The 22,236-nt window shown below is 44.7% G+C and overlaps 1 protein-coding gene across 1 annotated transcript in view; it reads left to right on the forward strand.

Annotated features, from left to right (window-relative positions):
• PDE6C (phosphodiesterase 6C) overlaps positions 1–21,867 on the forward strand; it is an 86,741-nt gene extending 64,874 nt beyond the window's left edge. The window contains exons 18-22 of the mRNA XM_073681362.1: positions 6,304–6,367; positions 7,391–7,465; positions 8,004–8,087; positions 12,934–13,090; positions 21,020–21,867. Coding sequence (XP_073537463.1) covers positions 6,304–6,367; positions 7,391–7,465; positions 8,004–8,087; positions 12,934–13,090; positions 21,020–21,075 — 436 coding nt within the window. The 3' untranslated portion in view covers positions 21,076–21,867. The remainder of the gene's footprint in view (positions 1–6,303; positions 6,368–7,390; positions 7,466–8,003; positions 8,088–12,933; positions 13,091–21,019) is intronic.
• Positions 21,868–22,236: the final 369 nt, after the last annotated feature.

The raw sequence follows: 22,236 nt of genomic DNA on the forward strand, positions 1-22,236 counted from the left end.
TTCTTGATGCAAACATAACACCATCTGTAATAAAGCTGAAGTTAAAAAGAAGATGGCTTTTACTAATGGATACTAATCCTAAACACATGTCAAAATCCACAACAGACTACCTCAAAAGGCGCAAGCTGAAGGTTTCACAATGACCCGCACAGTCCCCTGATCAGAACATCATTGAAAATCTGTGGCTAGACCTCAAAACAGCAGTGTATGCAAGACGACCCAGGACTCTCACAGAAGTGGAAGAATTTTCCAAGGAAGAATGGATGAACATCTCTCAAACAAGAATTGAAAGACTCTTGGCTGGATGCAAAAAGTGTTTACAAGCTGTGATACTTTCAAAAGGCGGTGCTACTAGGCACTAACCATGCAGGTTGCACAAACTTTTGCATCGGCACATTTTCCTTTTTGTAATTTTTAAAATGTAAAAGATTACATATATATGTATAGTGACAAAGTCACTGACAGAGTGATGGACGTGAGATTTCACTGAGGCTATTAGCTTTAGTGATGTGAAACCAGGAAGTCGTCTCCAGCATGTTATGTGCTGATGACACGCCCCCTGGGCCGTGGGGTACCCGGAGCCGGGCCGGTAGATGCTGGGGGTTGTAGTCACTGTGGCGGTGACCCGGTCCGTGACCCAGGGCGGTCAATCCAAGGGTAATTTATGTATAGGTTTATAATGTCCGACTACGCCACCTGTGAAGTGCGGCTAATGAGGCCGCCGCTGCGGAACAGTCCTCTGAAGCTGATGGTTTGGCAGCAAGGGTGGTATAACTCCCCACAGGAAGAGTGTAGCTTCAGGCCAGTGTGTGTGGATGATGGTGGTTGTGCAGGGTGTCGCGGTGCAGAAATAACCACAGAGTCCGTGCAGTGCAGTCCCAGGGTCTTTACTGGTGACACTTTAAACAGGCCTGGACTGGAGTACTGGCTAGTGATAAGAGTCCGGTCAGTCTGGGAGCAAGCATAGAGTCCTCCTGGGCAGGTGGAGTTGTAGGCCTGCCATTCTTGCTATACTCTTTGGCTATTCTGCTTGTAGCTGTGTTGTAGCTCACGTCCCTGAGTGTAACGTGCTGTGCTCACCCGTATGGCTGGCAACTCGGACCTTGTGGATGCCTCGCTCCTCCTTGGTCCCTCGGTGCTGCTGAGCCTCCGGGCATCTGATGGGGGCCAGGAGACCCGCAATCTCCTGCCCTACGGTATCTGCTGCTGAGTCTAGAATCCTCCACAGCCTCGGACTCCAGTGTCCGGTTCTTTGTGTGCTCCAGCTAGGACGAGCTATCTCCAGCTCCAGTCCCTAGCTCCTCTCTCTTCAGTGTCCTAAACTCAACTCCCTGCACTAAGCTAAACTAACCCCACCTCCAGATCCAGATGCCAAGGGGAGGGTTGCTTGTATTGTGTTCCTGACCAGGAAACCCCTGCTTGCCTCCAGACATGGCATTACCTCTTTTAAGGGAGGCAATACCACTGTGGCAACCGGACCCTCTAGGGTGCCACACTGAGAAAGTTAAACCGCCATTTTAAAAGGGCTGTTTTTTAGTGAATGATCATAGTGCGGGTGGGAGGTCATTCACCATATATCCACCCCAGGGTGTGGTCTAGCCTATAAATAGACAGCCTTTTCACTAATGTGTTGTTCAGTATCTGGAGGCCAGCTCCAGAGAGAGGTACTTGTGTTATTTTGTGCTAATCTGAACCATGTGCTTCGCTAACTCTGAGTGGCAGGACCCTGGCAGGTACAAGGACTATGCTCGACATTTTCTTTTGTTTTGCTATTATGCCAGAAGGGCCGTGTTTATTTTTATGAACTTTATATTGGTTTATGCCATTTAATAAATCAACAAGAAATTTAAAGAGACAGTGTTCTGTGTCTACCTCCGTGTGCAGCCGAGTGAGCTGATCTACCACAATATATGTATACAGGTGCATCTCACTAAATTAAAATATCATCACAAAGTTAATTTATTTCAGTTCTTCAATACAAAAAGTGAAACTCATATTATATAGTCATTACAAACAGAGTGATCTATTTCATGTGTTTATTTCTGTTAATGTTGATGATTATGGCTTACAGCCAATGAAAACACAAAACTCATTATCTCAGTAAATTAAAATAATTAACAAAAAAGACCTGCAAAGGCTTCCTAAGCGTTTAAAAAGGTCCCTTAGTCTGTTTCAGTAGGCTCCATAATCGTGGGGAAGACTGCTGACTTGAGTCTGAAGAACGAGTGGAGAGGCCACAATCCAAGCTGCTTGAGGTCTAGTGTGAAGTTTCCACAATCAGTGATGGTTTAGGAGCCATGTCATCTGCTGGTGTAGGTCCACTGTGTTTTATCAAGACCAAAATCAGTGCAGCAGTCTACCAGGAAATTTTAGAACACTTCATGCTTCCCTCTGCCGACAAGCTTTTTGGAAATGGAAATGTCATTCTCCAGCAGGACTTGGCACCTGTCCATACTGCCAAAAGTACCAATACCTGGTTTACACACAACAGTATCACTGTGCTTCATTCCCCAGCAAACTCGCCTGACCGTAACCCCATAGAGAATCTATTATAGAGAATCTATGGGGTATTGTCAAGAGGAAGATGAGAGACACCAGACCCAACAATGCAGACGAGCTGAAGGCTGCTATCAAAGCAACCTGGGCTTCCATAACACCTCAGCAGTGCCACAGGCTGATCGCCTCCATGCCACGCCGCATTGATGCAGTAATTGATGCAGAAGGAGCCCCGACCAAGTATTGAGGGCATTTACTGAACATACATTTCAGAAGGACAACATTTCGGATTTTAAAAACATTTTTCAAGCTGTTGTTATAAAGAATTCTAATTTACTGAGATAATGACTTGTGTTTTCATTGGCTGTAAGCCATAATCATCAACATTAACAGAAATAAACACTTGAAATAGATCACTCTGTTTGTAATGACTCTATATAATATATAAGTTTCACTTTTTGTATTGAAGAACTGAAATAAATTAACTTTTTGATGATGGAATATATATCTCCACACACTCGCGCTACACTAGAATTATATGCAGCTGCTGGTAGTAAAGCAGTCTCCGTGTGGCCCTCTGCCAAAAGTAATAACAATATTGATGAGGTATACTGCCGCGCTATGGGATGTACTAGGTATCTATTGGAAAAACTCAGGTCGATTGTAAATTTTACTAACTGTCCATAAATGCGATCATTAGTAAAGGGAAATGCAACTGCATATCTCTAAGTAAACAATGAGGCCCCTACCAAAGAACCCCTCCTGGCACAGAGTGGATTATGTGCAGGAAAAGTAAATAAATGCAGTAGGGCTTGCTCCCTTGATGGTACCGGTGTACTAGTGGAGAGTCACAGGTGCATATACGCAACATGGCATTAAGCTCGCGGCGTGCTCCGGCCAGAAACTGCGCCGCTTGCTTCTGCCGCGCACTGGGGGGCGTGTGGCTGGTGTGACGTCACTGCTGAAAGTGCTACGGAATCTTGGGTAGGCCACAAAGGCCTGAAAACGCTCGGCGAGTGGGATTCTTGGGAGGACGCTCCCATCACAGACTTTTGCGGCGAGATCAGCACGTGGACCCAAGCGCAACCCAGGATGATGCAATGATTTACAAGGTATTTCAGCATTCAACCAATTATTAACCTTGACATTTGCAGCCTATACGTATATGCACCTGTGACTCTCCACTATATAACTTTTTGATGATATTCTAATTTAGTGAGATGCACCTGTATATTGAGTAAAATAGAAAAGTGTCATCTTTAACTTTAACAGTAATTTTGACCAGGGGTGCCCAAACGTTTACATGCCACCCGGACTTCCTTTAGGGCTTGGTAGCTTTGTGGCTCACCCAGAATAGGGTTCTTGGACATTCTGCCTAACAGAAGGCTCTGGCAAGTATAGGAGTGTTTGCCATCCAATGTAAAGTTGCAATGTGCCTTCAAATGAGATTCAACTTGTACTAATCAGGCTTTCAAACTACTAAGCCCATGACCTGGATCTGGTGTAAGCTGGTCCACTGTGAGAAGGGGGTGTCACTGCTAATGTACCCAGTTACACCAGACCCTAAGGATTCATATTGCTACATGTCTCTTCACTGTCATCGGCCTTTTGATAGTTGTTAAGAATAGATATTACACTCCATCTAAAGCTGGTCATGCACATCGGAAAGCTCATTCTGCAAACAGCTTTATCTCGAAATCCCCCAGACACTCAGATTAACAGAGTGTGCATGTCTTCAGTATGGTGAGGGAGCAGTACACCAATGCCAGACTACGGCGGAGGTAACTTATGTCCAAGGAGAATTAAATAATTGGGTGTTTGAATTCAAAACTCTTGACCCTTCTTTCTGATGGGAAACCACCATATACATAAGACGATTGGCTGGTTGACCTTGCCAGCTACCAGGATTAGTATTGGACCAACATCATCGATGGACTGGGTCTTGCGAATCGATTTGCACCAACTTTAGTAGGAGTACAAGCAGCTGGTAGGGGCTACCCCACATACAGTGCCTACAAGTAGTATTCAACCCCCTGCAGATTTAGCTGGTTTGATAAGATGCAAATAAGTTAGAGCCTTCAAACTGCAAACGAGAGTAGGTTTTATGAACAGAAGCATAAATCTTACAAAACAAAAAGTTATGTTGCTCAGTTGAATTTTATTAAATTTTAAACATAAAAGTGTGGGTCAATTATTATACAACCCCTATGTTTAATATTTTGTGGAATAACCCTTGTTTGCAATTACAGCTAATAATCGTCTTTTATAAGACCTGATCAGGCCGGCACAGGTCTGTGGAGTTATCTTGGCCCACTCCTCCATGCAGATCTTCTCCAAGTTATCTAGGTTCTTTGGGTGTCTCATGTGGACTTTATTCTTGAGCTCCTTCCACAAGTTTTCAATTGGGTTAAGGTCAGGAGACTGACTAGGCCACTCCAACACCTTGACTTTTTCCCTATTGAACCAGGTCTTGGTTTTCTTGGCTGTGTGCTTTGGGTCGTTGTCTTGTTGGAAGATGAAATTATGACCCCTCTTAAGATCCTTGATGGAGGAGCGGAGGTTCTTGGCCAAAATCTCCAGGTAGGCCGTGCTATCCATCTTCCCATGGATGCGGACCAGATGGCCAGGCCCCTTGGCAGAGAAACAGCCCCACAGCATGATGCTGCCACCACCATGCTTGACTGTAGGGATGGTATTCTTGGGGTCGTATGCAGTGCCATCCAGTCTCCAAACGTCACGTGTGTGGTTGGCACCAAAGATCTCGATCTTGGTCTCATCAGACCATAGAACCTTGAACCAGTCTGTCTCAGAGTCCTCCAAGTGATCATGAGCAAACTGTAGACGAGCCTTGACATGACGCTTTGAAAGTAAAGGTACCTTACGGGCTCGTCTGGAACGGAGACCATTGCGGTGGAGTACGTTACTTATGGTATTGACTGAAACCAATGTCCCCACTGCCATGAGATCTTCCCGGAGCTCCTTCCTTGTTGTCCTTGGGATAGCCTTGACTCTTCGGACAAGCCTGGCCTCGGCACGGGAGGACACTTTCAAAGGCTGTCCTGGCCGTGGAAGGCTAACAGTAGTTCCATAAGCCTTCCACTTACGGATGATGCTCCCAACAGTGGAGACAGGTAGGCCCAACTCCTTGGAAAGGGTTTTGTACCCCTTGCCAGCCTTGTGACCCTCCACGATCTTGTCTCTGATGGCCTTGGAATGCTCCTTTGTCTTTCCCATGTTGACCATGTCTGAGTGCTGTTCACAAGTTTGGGGAGGGTCTTACATAGTCAGAAAAGGCTGGCAAAAGAGATCTTTAATCCACACATGTGAAGCTCATTATTCTTGGTGCCTGAACTACTTCTTAATACTTTAGGGGGACCAAACAGAATTCTTGTGGTTTGAGGGGTTGAATAATAAATGACACTCTGAATTAACTTTTTACGTTTTAAAAAACAAAACAAAAAAAAAACAAAAACAAAATTTGCTGCAGTGCATTTCCCACTTCCAGGCTGATCTACAGTACAAATGTCACAATGCCAAGTTAATTCCGCATGTGTCAACCAGCTAAATCTGCAGGGGGTTGAATACTACTTGTAGGCACTGTATCTAGTAAATGACTATTTATGAAAGTCTACAGTTAGCAGAACAGAGTCGTCCGAAATGGGTGAATAAAGATCCATTTTCTTTTTTTTCAAGTTGGAAGTATTACATCAATTTTTCTTTCTTATTAAATAAGTCCCAGGTGCATTTATGTACATTTGTTGGTTTTTGGGTTTAGTTTGCTTACAAAATGTGATTATGTCCCTACAGGGCTATGATGATGACAGGGTGTGACTTGTCTGCCATTACAAAGCCCTGGGAAGTACAAAGTCAAGTAGGTATCTAGAGAAATAAGACCACAACATCACTGTTTTATTTGTCCTTTGTTTTGCAGTTAATTTTGCAACGCAATCAACTGTTTCTACGCTTTTTAGTTCAATTACTCTAATAGTCTAAGACTTCCTGATTTGTCCTCAAGCTTCCAAAGAATTTCTTTGCTAAAGGCAAAAAAAAAAACCCCAGAACAAAACAAAAACTAAATTCTTTGGAACTCATGCTGTTCAAGATGTGAAAACCATCCATGGTCCAGATGTCACATAGACAGTGCTTGGAAGGGTTCCGATATTATCATTATTATTCTAAATGTGGGCAAAAACTTAAAAAAAAGGGTAGAAAGGTAGGCACTTTCCTACCCAGAATTTGGAGAGGTTTCCCCAGAATTTTAAAATCAAGTTAGATATATCTGACCATAAAAAAAAAGGTATTTTTGTCCCATTTTTACCTTTCCAGTTAAATTTTAGTTCCTTTGATCTTGGGAAGATCCTCAACTTATGCATGAGATTGTGTTTAAACGACATGGAGCACTAAGTGAAAACTATGATGATGAGTTTTCTATATTCCTCTTGGGGAACCCATCATAAGCTCAATTGGTCCTTACGAAAGTGAATTGTTCATCTGCAGTGATATTGGTGGCCTCGAAAGACCAATGTTTGTTTGGCTTAATGCCATCTCTCCTGATGCCCCCATACAATTAGCTTGGCCAGAGCCAATGGGTATAGGAGAGTAAGCTGCTGCCAGAAAATTCAGTTTTTTCCTGGGAGTAGAAATGAATCGGCATTGAAACTGAAGCCCAATCCTTCCTCAATCACCAGTGACCGGAGAATTGGGAGGCTACACATTAGATGGTCGATGGGTTCAGTTAACATTAATTAATGGGACGCCATGCTTCAAGGAAACTTGAGTACAAGTTGACCTAATGTATAAAACAATTTACTCAAAAATACCTATCACAGTTTTTTGATTAATGAAATCGCATTTCAATCATGTAGTGAATTATAGTGGATTTATTTGCATCTAGGTTGCCCTTATGGTTGCTAATGAATTTTGGGAACAAGGAGACCTGGAGAGAACGGTTCTTCAGCAGCAGCCTATCGTAAGATGAATTATTATTACAATCCTATCATGTTGTCACTGCTTATACTTTCCACGTTATTTGATATTACATATTTCTGTACTACATAGATTTTATTTTTCATTCCTTATTTTACAACTGGTTTTATGACTTTTTATTTTATTTTTCTTTTATCAAATTCTGCCTTTAGACAGTGTAATCTCAAAATGCACCAAATTTATCACTGTAGCTCAGGCTGTATGATCAGTTTGTCACGCAGTCTGGGGTAACTTTTTACATCACCCTTTAGTTGGCTTATTTTTTTAATTAGAATTATAGCCATTTTTGGGTTTACAGCATCACGTGTAAAGTTAGGGTTCTTTCTTGTTGAGCCACGCTCTCGTTAGTAAGTGTCTAAGACATACGGTAATAAATTTGGTAGAAGACATGTACAACATTTTTTGGCACACTCAGTGAATCTTCCCCATAGTATCACAGTACAGTAGAATGGTTCCTAGTAGGGTGGAATGCATGTTTTAATGTCTATTTTACTACAGAATTGATCTATTTATTCTTATAGCCAATGATGGACAGAAACAAAGGGGAGGAGCTTCCGAAGCTTCAAGTTGGTTTCATTGACTTTGTATGTACATTCGTGTATAAGGTAAGTAGTCCACAGAATGGGTTTAGGCCAAATTCACGCATCCTTGAAACAGGGACGCAATATCCAGCCCAAATGCCGGGTCTCCTAATGTGAGCTAATGGTCTCATAGGTGCATAGGCAGTTAGCCCAGTATTGTGATGCAAGCACGGTCCATGTTTAACGGATGTGTGAAATCGGCCTAAATTAATGGAAATCTTTCTGAAAATAACCTGAGACTGTGAATCGTGAATGATTGTAGCGTAAAGTGGCGTGGGGCGGGAGACGTGGGTGAGGTACTCATATCTTGTGCCCCGGCATGTTACATGATGGTGGGGGTCCTGGCTGGGTGTGTGGACATGCAGGTGTACCTTCCCTGGACCCATCTCACTTGGTCACTCTGCTCTCTGATCATTCCTCTGATCTGGCACTGTCCTTCTCTCTGCGTCTCTGTAACTCTCTCTCTGTCTCGGTCTGTTCCTCAGGATCACGCTATCTCCTTTCTCTCTTGCCACAGAACACACTTTAAATGCGGCCTTGCTGAGCACTCAGACCAAACGTCTGTTCTAGCTGTAAGCTAAACCCTGTCTGACTCACTACCAGGAAGTCCTTTCTGGTCTTGCTACATAGTCCCTCCCTCTCTGGGCTAGTCCCAACACTTAACTCTATCTTACCCTACTCACTGTCTGTTGCTGGGCAGAACTCAGCTTCCTCACAGTACAGTGTAAAACATTATAATACACATCACAATTTACATTACACATCACTCTCACAATAACGCATGACATTATACACATTACATTTTACATTGTACACAGCACTGATGTCTTCAAGGGGGAACAGAGCAATATGTCCATCTCCTTACAATAGCTCAGTGATTAGCATTGTTATCCTGCAGCATTAGATTTAGGGTTCGAATCTGACCAACTGCAACACCTACATTCATTTTTTTTTTTATCTCTTTATGTCCCTCATTGGATTTGCTTCTCCTCATTAACTTCAAAGTGGTTGTCCGTCCTTAGGGTACAGGTCTGCCATCACTCACCGTGACTGCAGACTTTTGAATCCTCACAGCGCTCACACTGTGTGCTGTCAGGATTCTCCGGTGCTGTGACCGGGACTGGGCGGTCATGTGACCACAAGTATGCAATTTGGATACTTCCGGCCACATTCTGACTACACGTTTCCGGCCTCAATCAATTCACTTGCACGGAGTGAAGCTTCGCAAGTATAGTCGATACGTGATCGCATGTATGCAAATCACATGCTTGTGGTCATGCGCCCACTGCTCTCGGCGCTGACAACGTAGAATCTTGATAGCACGTATTGTGCAAGCTGCGAGGATTCACAAGTCTTCAGTCATGTAGAGTGACTGCAGACTTGTACTCTAAGGCCAGACAATCCTTTAACTGAAAATAGATTGGAAGACTATTTTTTCCATTATTGCATACAATTTTATAAAACCTCATGTATGTTTCCGATAACATGTTTTCTCTTTTGCTTTTCTCAACAGCGTACAAATAAGCCCAGCCTCAGTTTTCAGCATTATTGCCTCCTCCTTTAGTTCTTAAAACATTTTTATATATAGTCTATATATTACACAGCTTGGTGCGGTCTTACTTCTCTTCTACATTTACATTTTAGAACTGTCTGTAATATTTAGGTTATAGCAGTTCCTGTGCAGTAGTTGTATAGTCATGTGCCCCTCTCTGTCCCAATAGTCAATGCCATGCTCTGCTCTCACTTTCAGCAGTCACAGCTGTGTTGCCACCTCACTACTTGTAGTCAATCTAGTGCCACCTGGTGGTGATCAAACCATTCCCTCGCACGTCTCAGTATAGCGGAGCCCCCTTTTAACTAACTCCAGTGCAAGTCCAATTCATCAATATACATAGCAGCACCTCCCTTGCCCTTCATCAATAGTTGCAGCAGACCCTTCCATAGACTTCCACCAGTAGTCAGCACGGTGCCACCTTTCCCAGTGCTCCACTACCCCCTCCAGTGGTCACATCAATAATCACCTGTCGTCACCCAATAGTCACAGCAGAGCCTTCCCCTATTACTCACAGCTGTGAGTCTCTTCTTCCTCTAGTAGCGGGAGCCGGGCTTCACCCAATAGTCACAGCAGAGCCTTCCCCTATTACTCGCAGTTGTGAGTCTCATCTTCCTCTAGGAGTGGGACCTGGGCTTCACCCAATAGTCACAGCAGAGCCTTCCACTATTACTCACAGTTGTGAGTCTCATCTTCCTCTAGTAGTGGGAGCTGGGCTTCACCCAAGTCACAGCAGAGCCTTCCCCTATTACTCACAGTTGTGGGTCTCATCTTCCTCTAGGAGTGGGAGCCAGGCTTCACCCAATAGTCACAGCAGAGCCTTCCACTATTACTCACAGTTGTGGGTCTCATCTTCCTCTCGTAATGGGAGCCGGGCTTCACCCAATAGTCAAAGCAGAGCCTTCCCCTATTACTCACAGTTGTGAGTCACATCTTCCTCTAGTAATGGGAGCTGGGCTTCACACAATAGTCATAGCAGAGCCTTCCCCTATTACTCACAGTTGTGAGTCACATCTTCCTCTAGTAGTGGGAGCTGGGCTTCACACAATAGTCATAGCAGAGCCTTCCCCTATTACTCACAGTTGTGAGTCACATCTTCCTCTAGTAATGGGAGCTGGGCTTCACACAATAGTCATAGCAGAGCCTTCCCCTATTACTCACAGTTGTGGGTCTCATCTTCCTCTAGTAGTGGGAGCTGGGCTTCACACAATAGTCATAGCAGAGCCTTCCCCTATTACTCACAGTTGTGAGTCACATCTTCCTCTAGTAATGGGAGCTGGGCTTCACACAATAGTCATAGCAGAGCCTTCCCCTATTACTCACAGTTGTGGGTCTCATCTTCCTCTAGTAGTGGGAGCTGGGCTTCACACAATAGTCATAGCAGAGCCTTCCCCTATTACTCACAGTTGTGAGTCACATCTTCCTCTAGTAATGGGAGCCAGGCTTCACACAATAGTCATAGCAGAGCCTTCCCCTATTACTCACAGTTGTGAGTCTCATCTTCCTCTAGTAGTGGGAGCTGGGCTTCACCCAATAGTCACAGCAGAGCCTTCCCCTATTACTCACAGTTGTGAGTCACATCTTCCTCTAGTAATGGGAGCTGGGCTTCACACAATAGTCATAGCAGAGCCTTCCCCTATTACTCACAGTTGTGGATCTCATCTTCCTCTAGTAGTGGGAGCTGGGCTTCACCCAATAGTCACAGCAGAGCCTTCCCCTATTACTCACAGTTGTGGGTCTCGTGTTCCTCTAGTAGTGGGAGCTGGGCTTCACCCAATAGTCACAGCAGAGCCTTCCCCAATTACTCACAGTTGTGGGTCTCGTGTTCCTCTAGTAGTGGGAGCTGGACTTCACCCAATAGTCACAGCAGAGCCTTCCCCAATTACTCACAGTTGTGGGTCTCGTGTTCCTCTAGTAGTGGGAGCTGGGCTTCACCCAATAGTCACAGCAGAGCCCACTGCAGCAATTGCCCCTTCCTCAAGTAGCCACTGCAGCACATTTTCATTGCCCCCGGCCCTAGCAGCGCTCCCTTTCACCAAGTCCTAGTGCATGACCCATTAAGCTAATAGTCCCTCTCTTGTCTACAAGCAATGTAAATGGAGAATGAAGTCTGCCAGCGAGAGCACCCATGGGGGTTTTGATTTTCCCCGTCTTACCTCTTCCATTACCCAAATTGGTTCTGCTTGAAAAGGCAGTATTTTATGTAGCAACTAAATATTAGTAATAATAATAGTCCCTAAAGGTAAATATCCCTATATATGATGTCTTACACCTTATGTATATAGCATGTTGACACATTTTAAGGTTCGTAAACTAGTATACATTTTGTTTTACCCAAATTTCTGCAGATTATTTTTCAGAATTGATTATAAAGTTATCAGATTAATACTTACCCCACTTTTTTTTTTACCTAAATTCCATGTATATGCAGTTTCCCTACACATTCAACTTTGATGGGGTCTATGGTCATAAATCAGCCGAAAAGAGCTCAGAAAATGAGAGATAAAACAGTTACAAACATTCCCGTCAGAATGCAAGCTCTCTGACGAATTCTCAGTTAACTCATTCTTCAGTCAGTAATAGATAGCACAATACAGAGGAAATAGAAGGCAAACGGTGCAAAATTATTAATGAAACCCACTTATAAAAATTATTTTTAACCCAAAATACATTAATTTAACTTTAATAAACCCCATATTATTAAGTTGAAGCTTTAATTTACCTGGCTTCATATCGATATTTTTTTCTTTGATTTTATGTGTAATCTGAAAAAGTATTTTTATTTTGCACGTCTACAGCTCTGCTCACATCTGGGTCTTGTCTTTCATTTGTAACAAAAGCCATACATTTGTGCAGGATTTCTTATAGCATGGGTCCATGTTGGTGCCTGTCAGACCTGATTAACTTATGATGGGGTGTCATCTTTGGCAGGTGGGTGGACACAGCAAAGTCCTTTTGACCAAGGGGGTCAAAATATTTTGCTCAACTGCAGACAGGGCAGAGGGGGGTGGGGGCTCCTGCTGCAGACAGTTATCTTACAGCCAGACATATGATATGAGGAACATGGCTGATCTCCAGAATCACAGAGATTTCATTATATATTTCTTGGCTCTTATAGCAAGAGAAGACAAACTACGATCAAAGGAAAAAAAGAGCGTTAAATGGAGGAAATGCTGTGATATTTGTATTTTTTGTGCATTTTCTGTAGTGTCCAGTGTGAGAGAACAGTCCTCCCTAATATGATATTGAAGGGGCATTATAATGTTGACCTTATGTGAATTGAGCTGATAAGTCTTTGTGTTTAATTACCGCTTCTAGGAATTTTCACGGTTTCATAAAGAAATTACACCCATGTTTGACGGACTTCAATATAACAGAGTTCAATGGAAATCACAAGCTGATGTGTATGATGAAAAGATGAAGGCTTTAGAAGAACAGAAGAAGCTACAGGAAAATGATGTTGGGGCTAAGAAAGGTAACTAGTGTCCAATGAGGCGTTGATGCGTCAAGACAATGTCCAACAAAATTCTTTTAGTTCCATGAGCTAAGATCATTTCTTCACCAATGTCTCTTGAAACAATTTCTTGCACATTCTTGCTACTATTTTTCATGCTCTGTCATTTGCTATACAGTAGTTTTAAGTTAGCATTTTCTCTTTATTAGCATTCTGCCAGCACTCTAGGAGCTGGAACTAACCTTCTTTCCTTCACTTCCCAAGATGAATTGTGCCTACTATTGCCCAATATCTTGCTTGCCCAGAACTGAAAGTGCATTTTTCCATTAAGCCTGTAGTCAGGCAGGTGTACTATAATGGAAATGTGCGGCAGTCTACAGCGTCCACTAGCAATATCAGCTGGGCAGCGATCACTAGGTTTACATTTAAAGGGGTCATCCAGGACTATATTATTTTTTCTTACTATAAGCCAAAAACTAACAGGCAGGTAGTTGCTAACTACCTGCCTGTTGTATCCAGTGCCAACTCAGAGTAGTCACTGACCGCTCCTGCCGATGATTCAGCTGCTCCACGTCAACTGAGCAGCTCTTCTTATGGGGTGCTCTGTTGATGGGGCTAGACTACTGGTGTCATCCTGATTAACAGCTGGCTCCCCGCAGTTAGGCAGCAGGGAGCCGCCTGTCAGTCATCATGACATCGGCAGTCACGCCCCATCAACAGAGCAGAGCGGAAGAGAAGCTGCTGCTCTGACGACGTGATGTCAGCAGTCGCTCCTAGGATTGAGAAAAATGATGTGGTCTTATATGGTGAGCTTCATTACCTCGGATGGGTAATTTAATAGCCCGGAGCCCAGATGTGCCACCATTAGGCTGTGCAATCGGTTCTGCTTGGTTAGATAATGGACAGCATGAAATCAGGTCATGGTCTAAATAACAAGTGATCTCATCAAAGGGATTCAAAGTCCAAAGTGCGGGTGATCAATTGTGTTTGTTGTATGTGATCAGGTGACTGATAAGAGTAAAAACACTGACGCATCTCCCACCCCACACATCCACATTCTACCGAATGGTCAACATTGCTTCTAGATTACGGAGGTCTCGGATGTTTCCAGCACATCTATTAGAAGACTGCTCATGATACAGAGCTGTCAACTTACCCATCATTGATTAGGTACCCTCGCCATCTGACCTCCACGGTTCACGCAGTCCGTGCTCCCAGCACCCAGAAATTATTGTTTCCTTATTATGCAGGTTGACTCCCATAGTTTATTACTGACCGTGCAACGTCCAGTAGGATCTACTTATTCCAGGTGGGTGGCTGGAACTTTTAGGCTATGTTCAAACGTTGCGATTTTGATGGATTTCTTTCTGCTCTCTTGTGCATGAGATTTCTGAAATCTCAGACTTTGCTGGTACTGTAAAAAACAGCTGAAAATTTGCATAAAAAAATGCAATGTGTGAACATAGCCTCTCTCTATTCACTCTATTTCAATTTTTACAAATGCTAATACTGTATCTAGAAGTATTACTTCCAAAGTTGGTAAGCATGTTACGTTTGTAAAAATAAGCCAATGACCAAAACAAATGCACTAAAAGAGTGAAAAAAAGCTGCACTTGTTGTAAAGTGTTTAAAGGGAATCTGTCAGGCCATTTTTGTGTACCCTACTAATAGTATCCTGAAATAGGGCTTCGGCAGCCAATTCAGGATATGTAACTTTTATTGTTGTACGTTACCCCGTTGTGTTGCTGACAGCCCCTGAAAATTTATTGTCTCATGCCGGCTAGTCAAGTGTACGTAAATGCAAAATAAATATTTACCTCTTACCCCGCCCATTAAGACACGCACCTCTCTGCGCTGGTGTCACTGATTGGGGGCCGCTAGACGGCCGTATTACTCGCCCGAGGATCGCATCGCAATCCTCGGACTGGCCGGCCGCTCTCCTCACCTGAGTGTGACAGCTTGTATTTCTTTGCAGCTGTCATGATCAGGCAGACGGCCAGTCCGAGGATTGCGATGTGATCCTCGGACATACGGCAGTCTGACCGAATCAGTGACACCGGAAGACAGGTGGGCAGGATTATGGGTGGGGGAAGGGGTGAATATTCATTTGGCATTAACATACATTTGACTAGCCGGCGCACAACAATACATTTTCAGGGACTTGCAGCAACACAACAAGGTAACGTACATCAATAAAAGTTACAAATCCTGAAAGGGCTGCCCGAGCCCTATTTCAGGATACTATTAGTAAGGTATACAAAAATGACCTGACAGATTCCCTTTTAAAGGGCTTGATGTAACCAATATATGAATCCAGAACAGAGTGGCTCCAGGAGCTGGTCTGCAAGTGGCCACTAAACAATGTACGGAGCCGGCTGTTGTGACTTGCTACACTGTTTACATGCGGCTGCCAACACCGGAGAAAATAACAACTGATCAATGGGGGTGGCGGGTGTTGAACTCTCACCGATCTGATATTAATGACCTAAATGGTCATCAATATGCTAGTCCTGTACCACCCATTTAATATTTTCCTACTGATTTAAAGGGAACCTTTCATGTCAGATAACGCTATTTACCTGAAGATGTAGGGTCAATCTGTAGGTAAATAGCATTAGAAAGGTGCCCGGCCACAGTACTTAAACACTGCCGAGCCGGCTGTCAGTCAAAGTGCCAGGGCGTGGTCATAGCCGCAGCTCACAGTGCTGTGAGTGATGACTGAAATCTGGCGGCTCCTGGGAAGAATAGTTTGTTTTCTCCCATGAGCCATGCTTACAGTATGGCAGCCGGCCACCTTTCTAATGATATTTATCTGCAGATTAACCCTATATCTGCAGGTAAATAGATTTATCCACTTTGACAGGTTCCCGGTCATGGATTTACATGGGTTCGATACTGGATATTAAATAGTCTGAGATGCATAAATAATCCCTGCAATGTCTATGTAGCTAATCGCATAAAGTTATTTTAGGATTTTTTACATCCAGTGCTTCTCTACAGTCATAGAAAAAGAGGTGAAAGAGCAGACACTGACACCAGGATCGTTATCCCACATTCCAGACATGTTCAGCTCTGTTTCTTCTCAGTAGATGTACAGAAAAATAACACAAAGTCATAAATAAAAGTTTTGAATACATAGTTACCCAAGTTGAAAAAGACACAAGTCCATCAAGTTCAACCTTTCTCCACCAGTTTTACATTGTCTATCGCTTTTAGAGGCCAAAATGGCGTTCATTGTGAGAAAAGCATGCGGCCCTTTTACAAAATGCTGATATACTTGATGCATGTCCAGCACGAGCCTACTATTTTATACATTTGCTGGAAGTGCCACAGTGTCTGGATATGCTACAAATCAGGACGAGCAGTTTTGTATTTTCAGTGTATTTTCTAATTTTGTTTTGCATAGGTCTTATATCAGCACACAAAGTGCATTTTCGGTTCCCTCTGGTGGCCAAATAGTTATGAAAAAATATTTTCAACATACAAGTTTTTCTTTTTAGGACTTTGTCAAGCTAGCTGGGTCATGTCAACCTTAGCAGACTATTCTTTTGGCAGAGAATACACAGTAAACATTGGCCAATCAAATATCATGAAAAACGAATGGAAGGACGTCTTTTAACAGAAAATAACTGTTCAAACCAAGCACAGGAGCAAGGTGCACCCTTGGTGTGGTTAAACATTTAGCGCAACATTCCAAGTACTTGTTTTTTCCATCTATCTGCACCCTTCTCTGGCTCCCGTAAAGACAGAGCTGTCAATCAAGGGCGAGGAGGTGGAGATGGATGCAAAATAAGGAGAGAAGGTGGAATGAACAGCTCGACCACACCAAGGGTGCACTAAACTCCTGCTCTTGGTTTGAACAGTCGTTTGACTCCTTTTAAATGTGACAATAAAAATGGACTTCAAATCTTCATTTAAACCCTAAATGCAAACCTCAGAACATGATGACTGCAGTTGAAGCCTGGGTTTGGCCATTAAATTGTAACAAGCATCCCAGACAGCTATGGTTTTTAGGTTCCCATAAAAGATGCAGTCAACCAGAAAATGATCAGGAACATTAATTGACCCATGTAAAAAGGCCTTTTTTGCTTAGTGCACTCAGCATGACAAAGTTAAGAAAAATCTGTCACCAAGGTTAAGCTATGTAATCTGAGTGCAGCATGTTGTATGGACAGAGACACTGATGAAGGGATGTGTCACTTACTGGGCTGCTTGCTGCAGTTTTGATAAAATCCTTGTTTTCTCTGCTGCAAATCTAGCAGTTTTCTGAAAGCTGATCTCCGTATAACCCCGCCCACACCACTGATTGGCAGCTTTTTGTGTACACTGTGCATAGGCAGAAAGCTGATACAGTAGTGAGGGTGGGATTACACAGAGCAAGAGGACTACATGGAACATGACCACTAGTCCTAATCTCCAAACTGATAAAACAGTGATGTGTCTACAACATGCAGCCCAGTAAGTGACACATTACTGGAATTAGGGTCTCAGTCCTTGCATCATGCTGCCCTTAGATTATCAAAAACCTGCTGAAAAATTCCCTTTGAAGAGCACTAAGATATTAGACTGGTACATGCATCATAGTCTAAGTCCAACAACTGTTCAGATTTTCATGCGCTGTAACATGCCATCTATAATTTTTGAGTGGGGGTGGCTCCTCTATATCTGCATTCTGCCCCCATTATATGTGCTGGAGCTTCCTTTCTTTCACTTTCCAGGGAGCACTGTGCAATGACTTGCCTGACTGAACTAAAACTACACCTCTCTTGTATGGCTGTATGCTGTATGACAGACAGGGAAGCAGCAGCAGAGAGGCAGGAGCAGAGAGACAGGAGAGCAGGAGCAGAGAGATAAGAGAGAAGGAGCAGGAGCAGAGACAGGACAGCAGGAGCAGAGAGACAGGAGAGCAGGAGCAGAGAGACAGGAGAGCAGGAGCAAAGAGACAGGAGCAGAGAGAGAGAAGAGCATGAGCAGAGAGAGAGGAGCAGAGAGAGAGGACAGCAGGAGCAGAGAGAGAGGAGAGGAGGAGCAGAGATACAGGAGAGCAGGAGCAGAGATACAGGAGAGCAGGAGCAGAGAGACAGGAGAGCAGGAGCAGAGAGACAGGAGAGCAGGAGCAGAGTGACAGGAGAGCAGGAGCAGAGTGACAGGAGAGCAGGAGCAGAGTGACAGGAGAGCAAAAGCAGAGTGACAGGAGAGCAGGAGCAGAGTGACAGGAGAGCAGGAGCAGAGTGACAGGAGAGCAGGAGCAGAGTGACAGGAGAGCAGGAGCAGAGTGACAGGAGAGCAGGAGCAGAGTGACAGGAGAGCAGGAGCAGAGTGACAGGAGAGCAGGAGCAGAGTGACAGGAGCAGAGAAGCAGGAGAGAAGGGGCTGAGAGACAGGAGAGAAGGAGCAGAGAGACAGGAGCAGAGAGAGAGGAAAGCAGGAGCAGAGAGACAGGAGAGCAGGAGCAGAGAGACAGGAGAGCAGGAGCAGAGAGACAGGAGAGCAGGAGCAGAGAGACAGGAGAGCAGGAGCAGAGAGCTGGAGCAGAGATAGGAGAACAGGAGCAGAGAGACAGGACAGCAGGAGCAGAGAGGCAAGAGGACAGGAGAGCAGGAGATGAGAGACAGGAGAGCAGAAGCAGAGAGACAGGAGAACAAGAGCAGAGAGACAGGAGAGCAGAAGCAGAGAGACAGGAGAACAAGAGCAGAGAGATAGGAGAACAGGAGCAGAGAGACAGGAGGACAGGAGAGCAGAAGCAGAGAGCTGGAGCAGAGACAGCAGAACAGGAGCATAGACAGGACAGCAGGAGCAGAGAGGCAAGAGGACAGGAGAGCAGGAGCAGGGAGACAGGAGAGCAGGAGCAGAGAGACAGGAGAGCAGGAGCAGAGAGACAGGAGAGCAGGAGCAGAGAGACAGGAGAGCAGGAGCAGAGAGACAGGAGAGCAGGAGCAGAGAGACAGGAGAGCAGGAGCAGAGAGACAGGAGAGCAGGAGCAGAGAGACAGGAGAGCAGGAGCAGAGAGACAGGAGAGCAGGAGCAGAGAGACAGGAGGACAGGAGCAGAGAGACAAGAAGACAGGAGCAGAGAGACAGGAAGACAGGAGCAGAGAGACAGGAAGACAGGAGCAGAGAGACAGGAAGAAAGGAGCAGAGAGACAGGAAGACAGGAGCAGAGAGACAGGAAGACAGGAGCAGAGAGACAGGAGCAGAGAGACAGGAAGACAGGAGCAGAGAGACAGGAAGACAGGAGCAGAGAGAAGGAGCAGAGAGACAGGAGAGCAGGAGCAGAGAGACAGGAGAGCATGAACAGAGACAGGAGAGTATGAACAGAGAGAGGGGAGAGCATGAACAGAGAGAGAGGAGAGCATGAACAGAGAGAGAGGAGAGCATGAGCAGAGAGAGAGGAGAGCATGAGCAGAGAGAGGAGCAGAGAGACAGGAGAGAAGGAGCAGAGAAACAGGAGAACAGGAGCAGAGAGACAGGAGAACAGGAGCAGAGAGACAGGAGAACAGGAGCAGAGAGACAGGAGAGCAGGAGCAGAGACAGGAGAGCAGGAGCAGAGAGACAGGAGAGCAAGAGCAGAGAGACAGGAGAGCAAGAGCAGAGAGACAGGAGAGCAAGAGCAGAGAGACAGGAGAGCAAGAGCAGAGAGACAGGAGAGCAAGAGCAGAGAGACAGGAGAGCAAGAGCAGAGAGACAGGAGAGCAAGATCAGAGAGACAGGAGAGCAAGAGCAGAGAGACAGGAGAGAAGGAGTAGAGAGACAGGAGAGCAGGAGCAGAGAGACAGGAGAGCAGGAGCAGAGAGACAGGAGAGCAAGAGCAGAGAGACAGGAGAGCAAGAGCAGAGAGACAGGAGAGCAAGAGCAGAGAGACAGGAGAGCAAGAGCAGAGAGACAGGAGAGCAAGAGCAGAGAGACAGGAGAGAAGGAGTAGAGAGACAGGAGAGCAGGAGCAGAGAGACAGGAGAGCAGGAGCAGAGAGACAGGAGAGCAGGAGCAGAGAGACAGAAGCAGAGACACAGGAGAGCAGGAGCAGAGACACAGGAGAGCAGGAGCAGAGAGACAGAAGCGCAGGAGCAAAGAGACAGGAGAGCAAGAGCAGAGAGACAGGAGAGCAAGAGCAGAGAGACAGGAGAGCAAGAGCAGAGAGACAGGAGAGCAAGAGCAGAGAGACAGGAGAGCAAGAACAGAGACAGGAGAGCAAGAGCAGAGAGACAGGAGAGCAAGAGCAGAGAGGCAGGAGAGCAGGAGCAGAGAGACAGGAGAGCAAGAGCAGAGACAGGAGAGCAGGAGCAGAGAGACAGGAGAGCAGGAGCAGAGAGACAGGAGAGCAGGAGCAGAGAGACAGGAGAGCAAGAGCAGAGAGACAGGAGAGCAAGAGCAGAGAGGCAGGAGAGCAGGAGCAGAGAGACAGGAGAGCAAGAGCAGAGACAGGAGAGCAGGAGCAGAGAGACAGGAGAGCAGGAGCAGAGAGACAGGAGAGCAGGAGCAGAGAGACAGGAGAGCAAGAGCAGAGAGACAGGAGAGCAAGAGCAGAGAGGCAGGAGAGCAGGAGCAGAGAGACAAAGCTTCGTTTCCGCTTCCTGCAATCTGTCTAGAGATGGATTATGCTGGACAGCAGGCAGTGAAGAGCAAGGAAGACACTGGGACCATTTGAAACTAGGCTATCAAATAATCTGGATTCTATCAAATTACTTTGAAGTCAGAATAAGGCAGTTTTGTACTCAAAAATTGGCACCAAAATACATCCATCATTGTATATTTATTGTCATGTGATGATAAATTGTGAGACTTGTGCGCATTAAATGTTCTGTCAAGACAAAAATGCAGAAATTGCCAGAAGGGAAGGAGTGTTAAAAATGATTTATAGAAAAACATACAGTACGTTCAGAAATCTGTAACCACAGGGGGCAACCTGAACCCTTTCCCTGCTTTTAACATTCCTCTTTCTTTTTTTTATTAGAGACAAATGGCGAAGAGAACGGACCAAACAAATCAAAAACATGTACAGTTTTGTAGAAAAAGACACCAAAAAGGACCCTAAGAGACTGAGAGCAACACTACAACGTCCCCAGACGGGAGGGTGACTGGGATTAGAATTTAGCATAGTCGTGAGGAATCTATTTCTATGTATTGGGTGTCAACTGCTATTAAAACCCTGGTGACTTCAGAAGGATTTACTGAAGTTGTGTTCTTAGGGTGCTGAATAATAAACCATTTTGTAATATATAAATAAAAAAAACACAAAACGTTCTGCCATAGCAGTGAGTCTAGCAGCACATTAATGGCCACACACACTAAAGAACCGTTGGCCGGATGAGCATGCTAATCTTAATGGCTAGAGGGGAATAATCCACAGTTGGACCCCCTCTGGCATCAGACTCGCAGGGAAGGGGCTATGCAGGGTAGTGCAACACAGCTCCATTGAAAGTGGCGTGTTACAATTCCCAGCACAGTGGTTAGATGGCGCTACACAGGAAAATCTGGGAAGGAACCGCATAGATTTAAGGGGTGGAATAGGATTGGAAAAAAAAAAAGGTCTACTTTTAGTTCTCAGTGCCATGCTTTTATTGGACAAACTTTTGCATACAGGTGGCAGTTTGTGAAACAAAAAAGTGGACCCTTTTATCCACTCCTGTACGACCTCCTTAATTAGCAATGCAGCTCTCCTTCATTCTAAGGATCGGAGGAAATTTCATCACTCAGACCTCCACCGGCCAGGAAGTGATGACCTCCACCGGCCAGGAAGTGATGACATATCCTAGCGATATATTCTACCACTTATAGGAGTGGAAAAACCCCATTAAATGTTGGCCTTAAGTATATAGGGACAACCTTTAAAGGGATCGCTAGGTTTTTACTTTCACCTGTTTTTACCTCAATTTTGTTCTCGCAAAAATACTTATTGATTATTGAAAAATAAATAAAAATCTGCATTTAAAGCCTGTGGGTTAGTTTGATGTTTTTCTACTACTCCTCGCACCATGTATTTAGAGGAAGCCATAGACTTGTCTTTATATAAAAGCTATGGTTAGGTAATAAGTGTAGTGTTTTTGAAGGGCTCATCAGATTTCTCCCTACTTACAGGATTTGTGTCAAGTAGGGAATTTATTCTCTATCCACAATAAAGGGAATAACTTCCTGATCACCAGATGTTCAACTGCTGGACCACCACCGAAC

The sequence above is a fragment of the Phyllobates terribilis genome, unplaced genomic scaffold (assembly GCF_046119375.1).
Source record: "Phyllobates terribilis strain yellow unplaced genomic scaffold, ASM4611937v1 Scaffold_5__5_contigs__length_657084704, whole genome shotgun sequence".
Taxonomy (NCBI): domain Eukaryota; kingdom Metazoa; phylum Chordata; class Amphibia; order Anura; family Dendrobatidae; genus Phyllobates; species Phyllobates terribilis.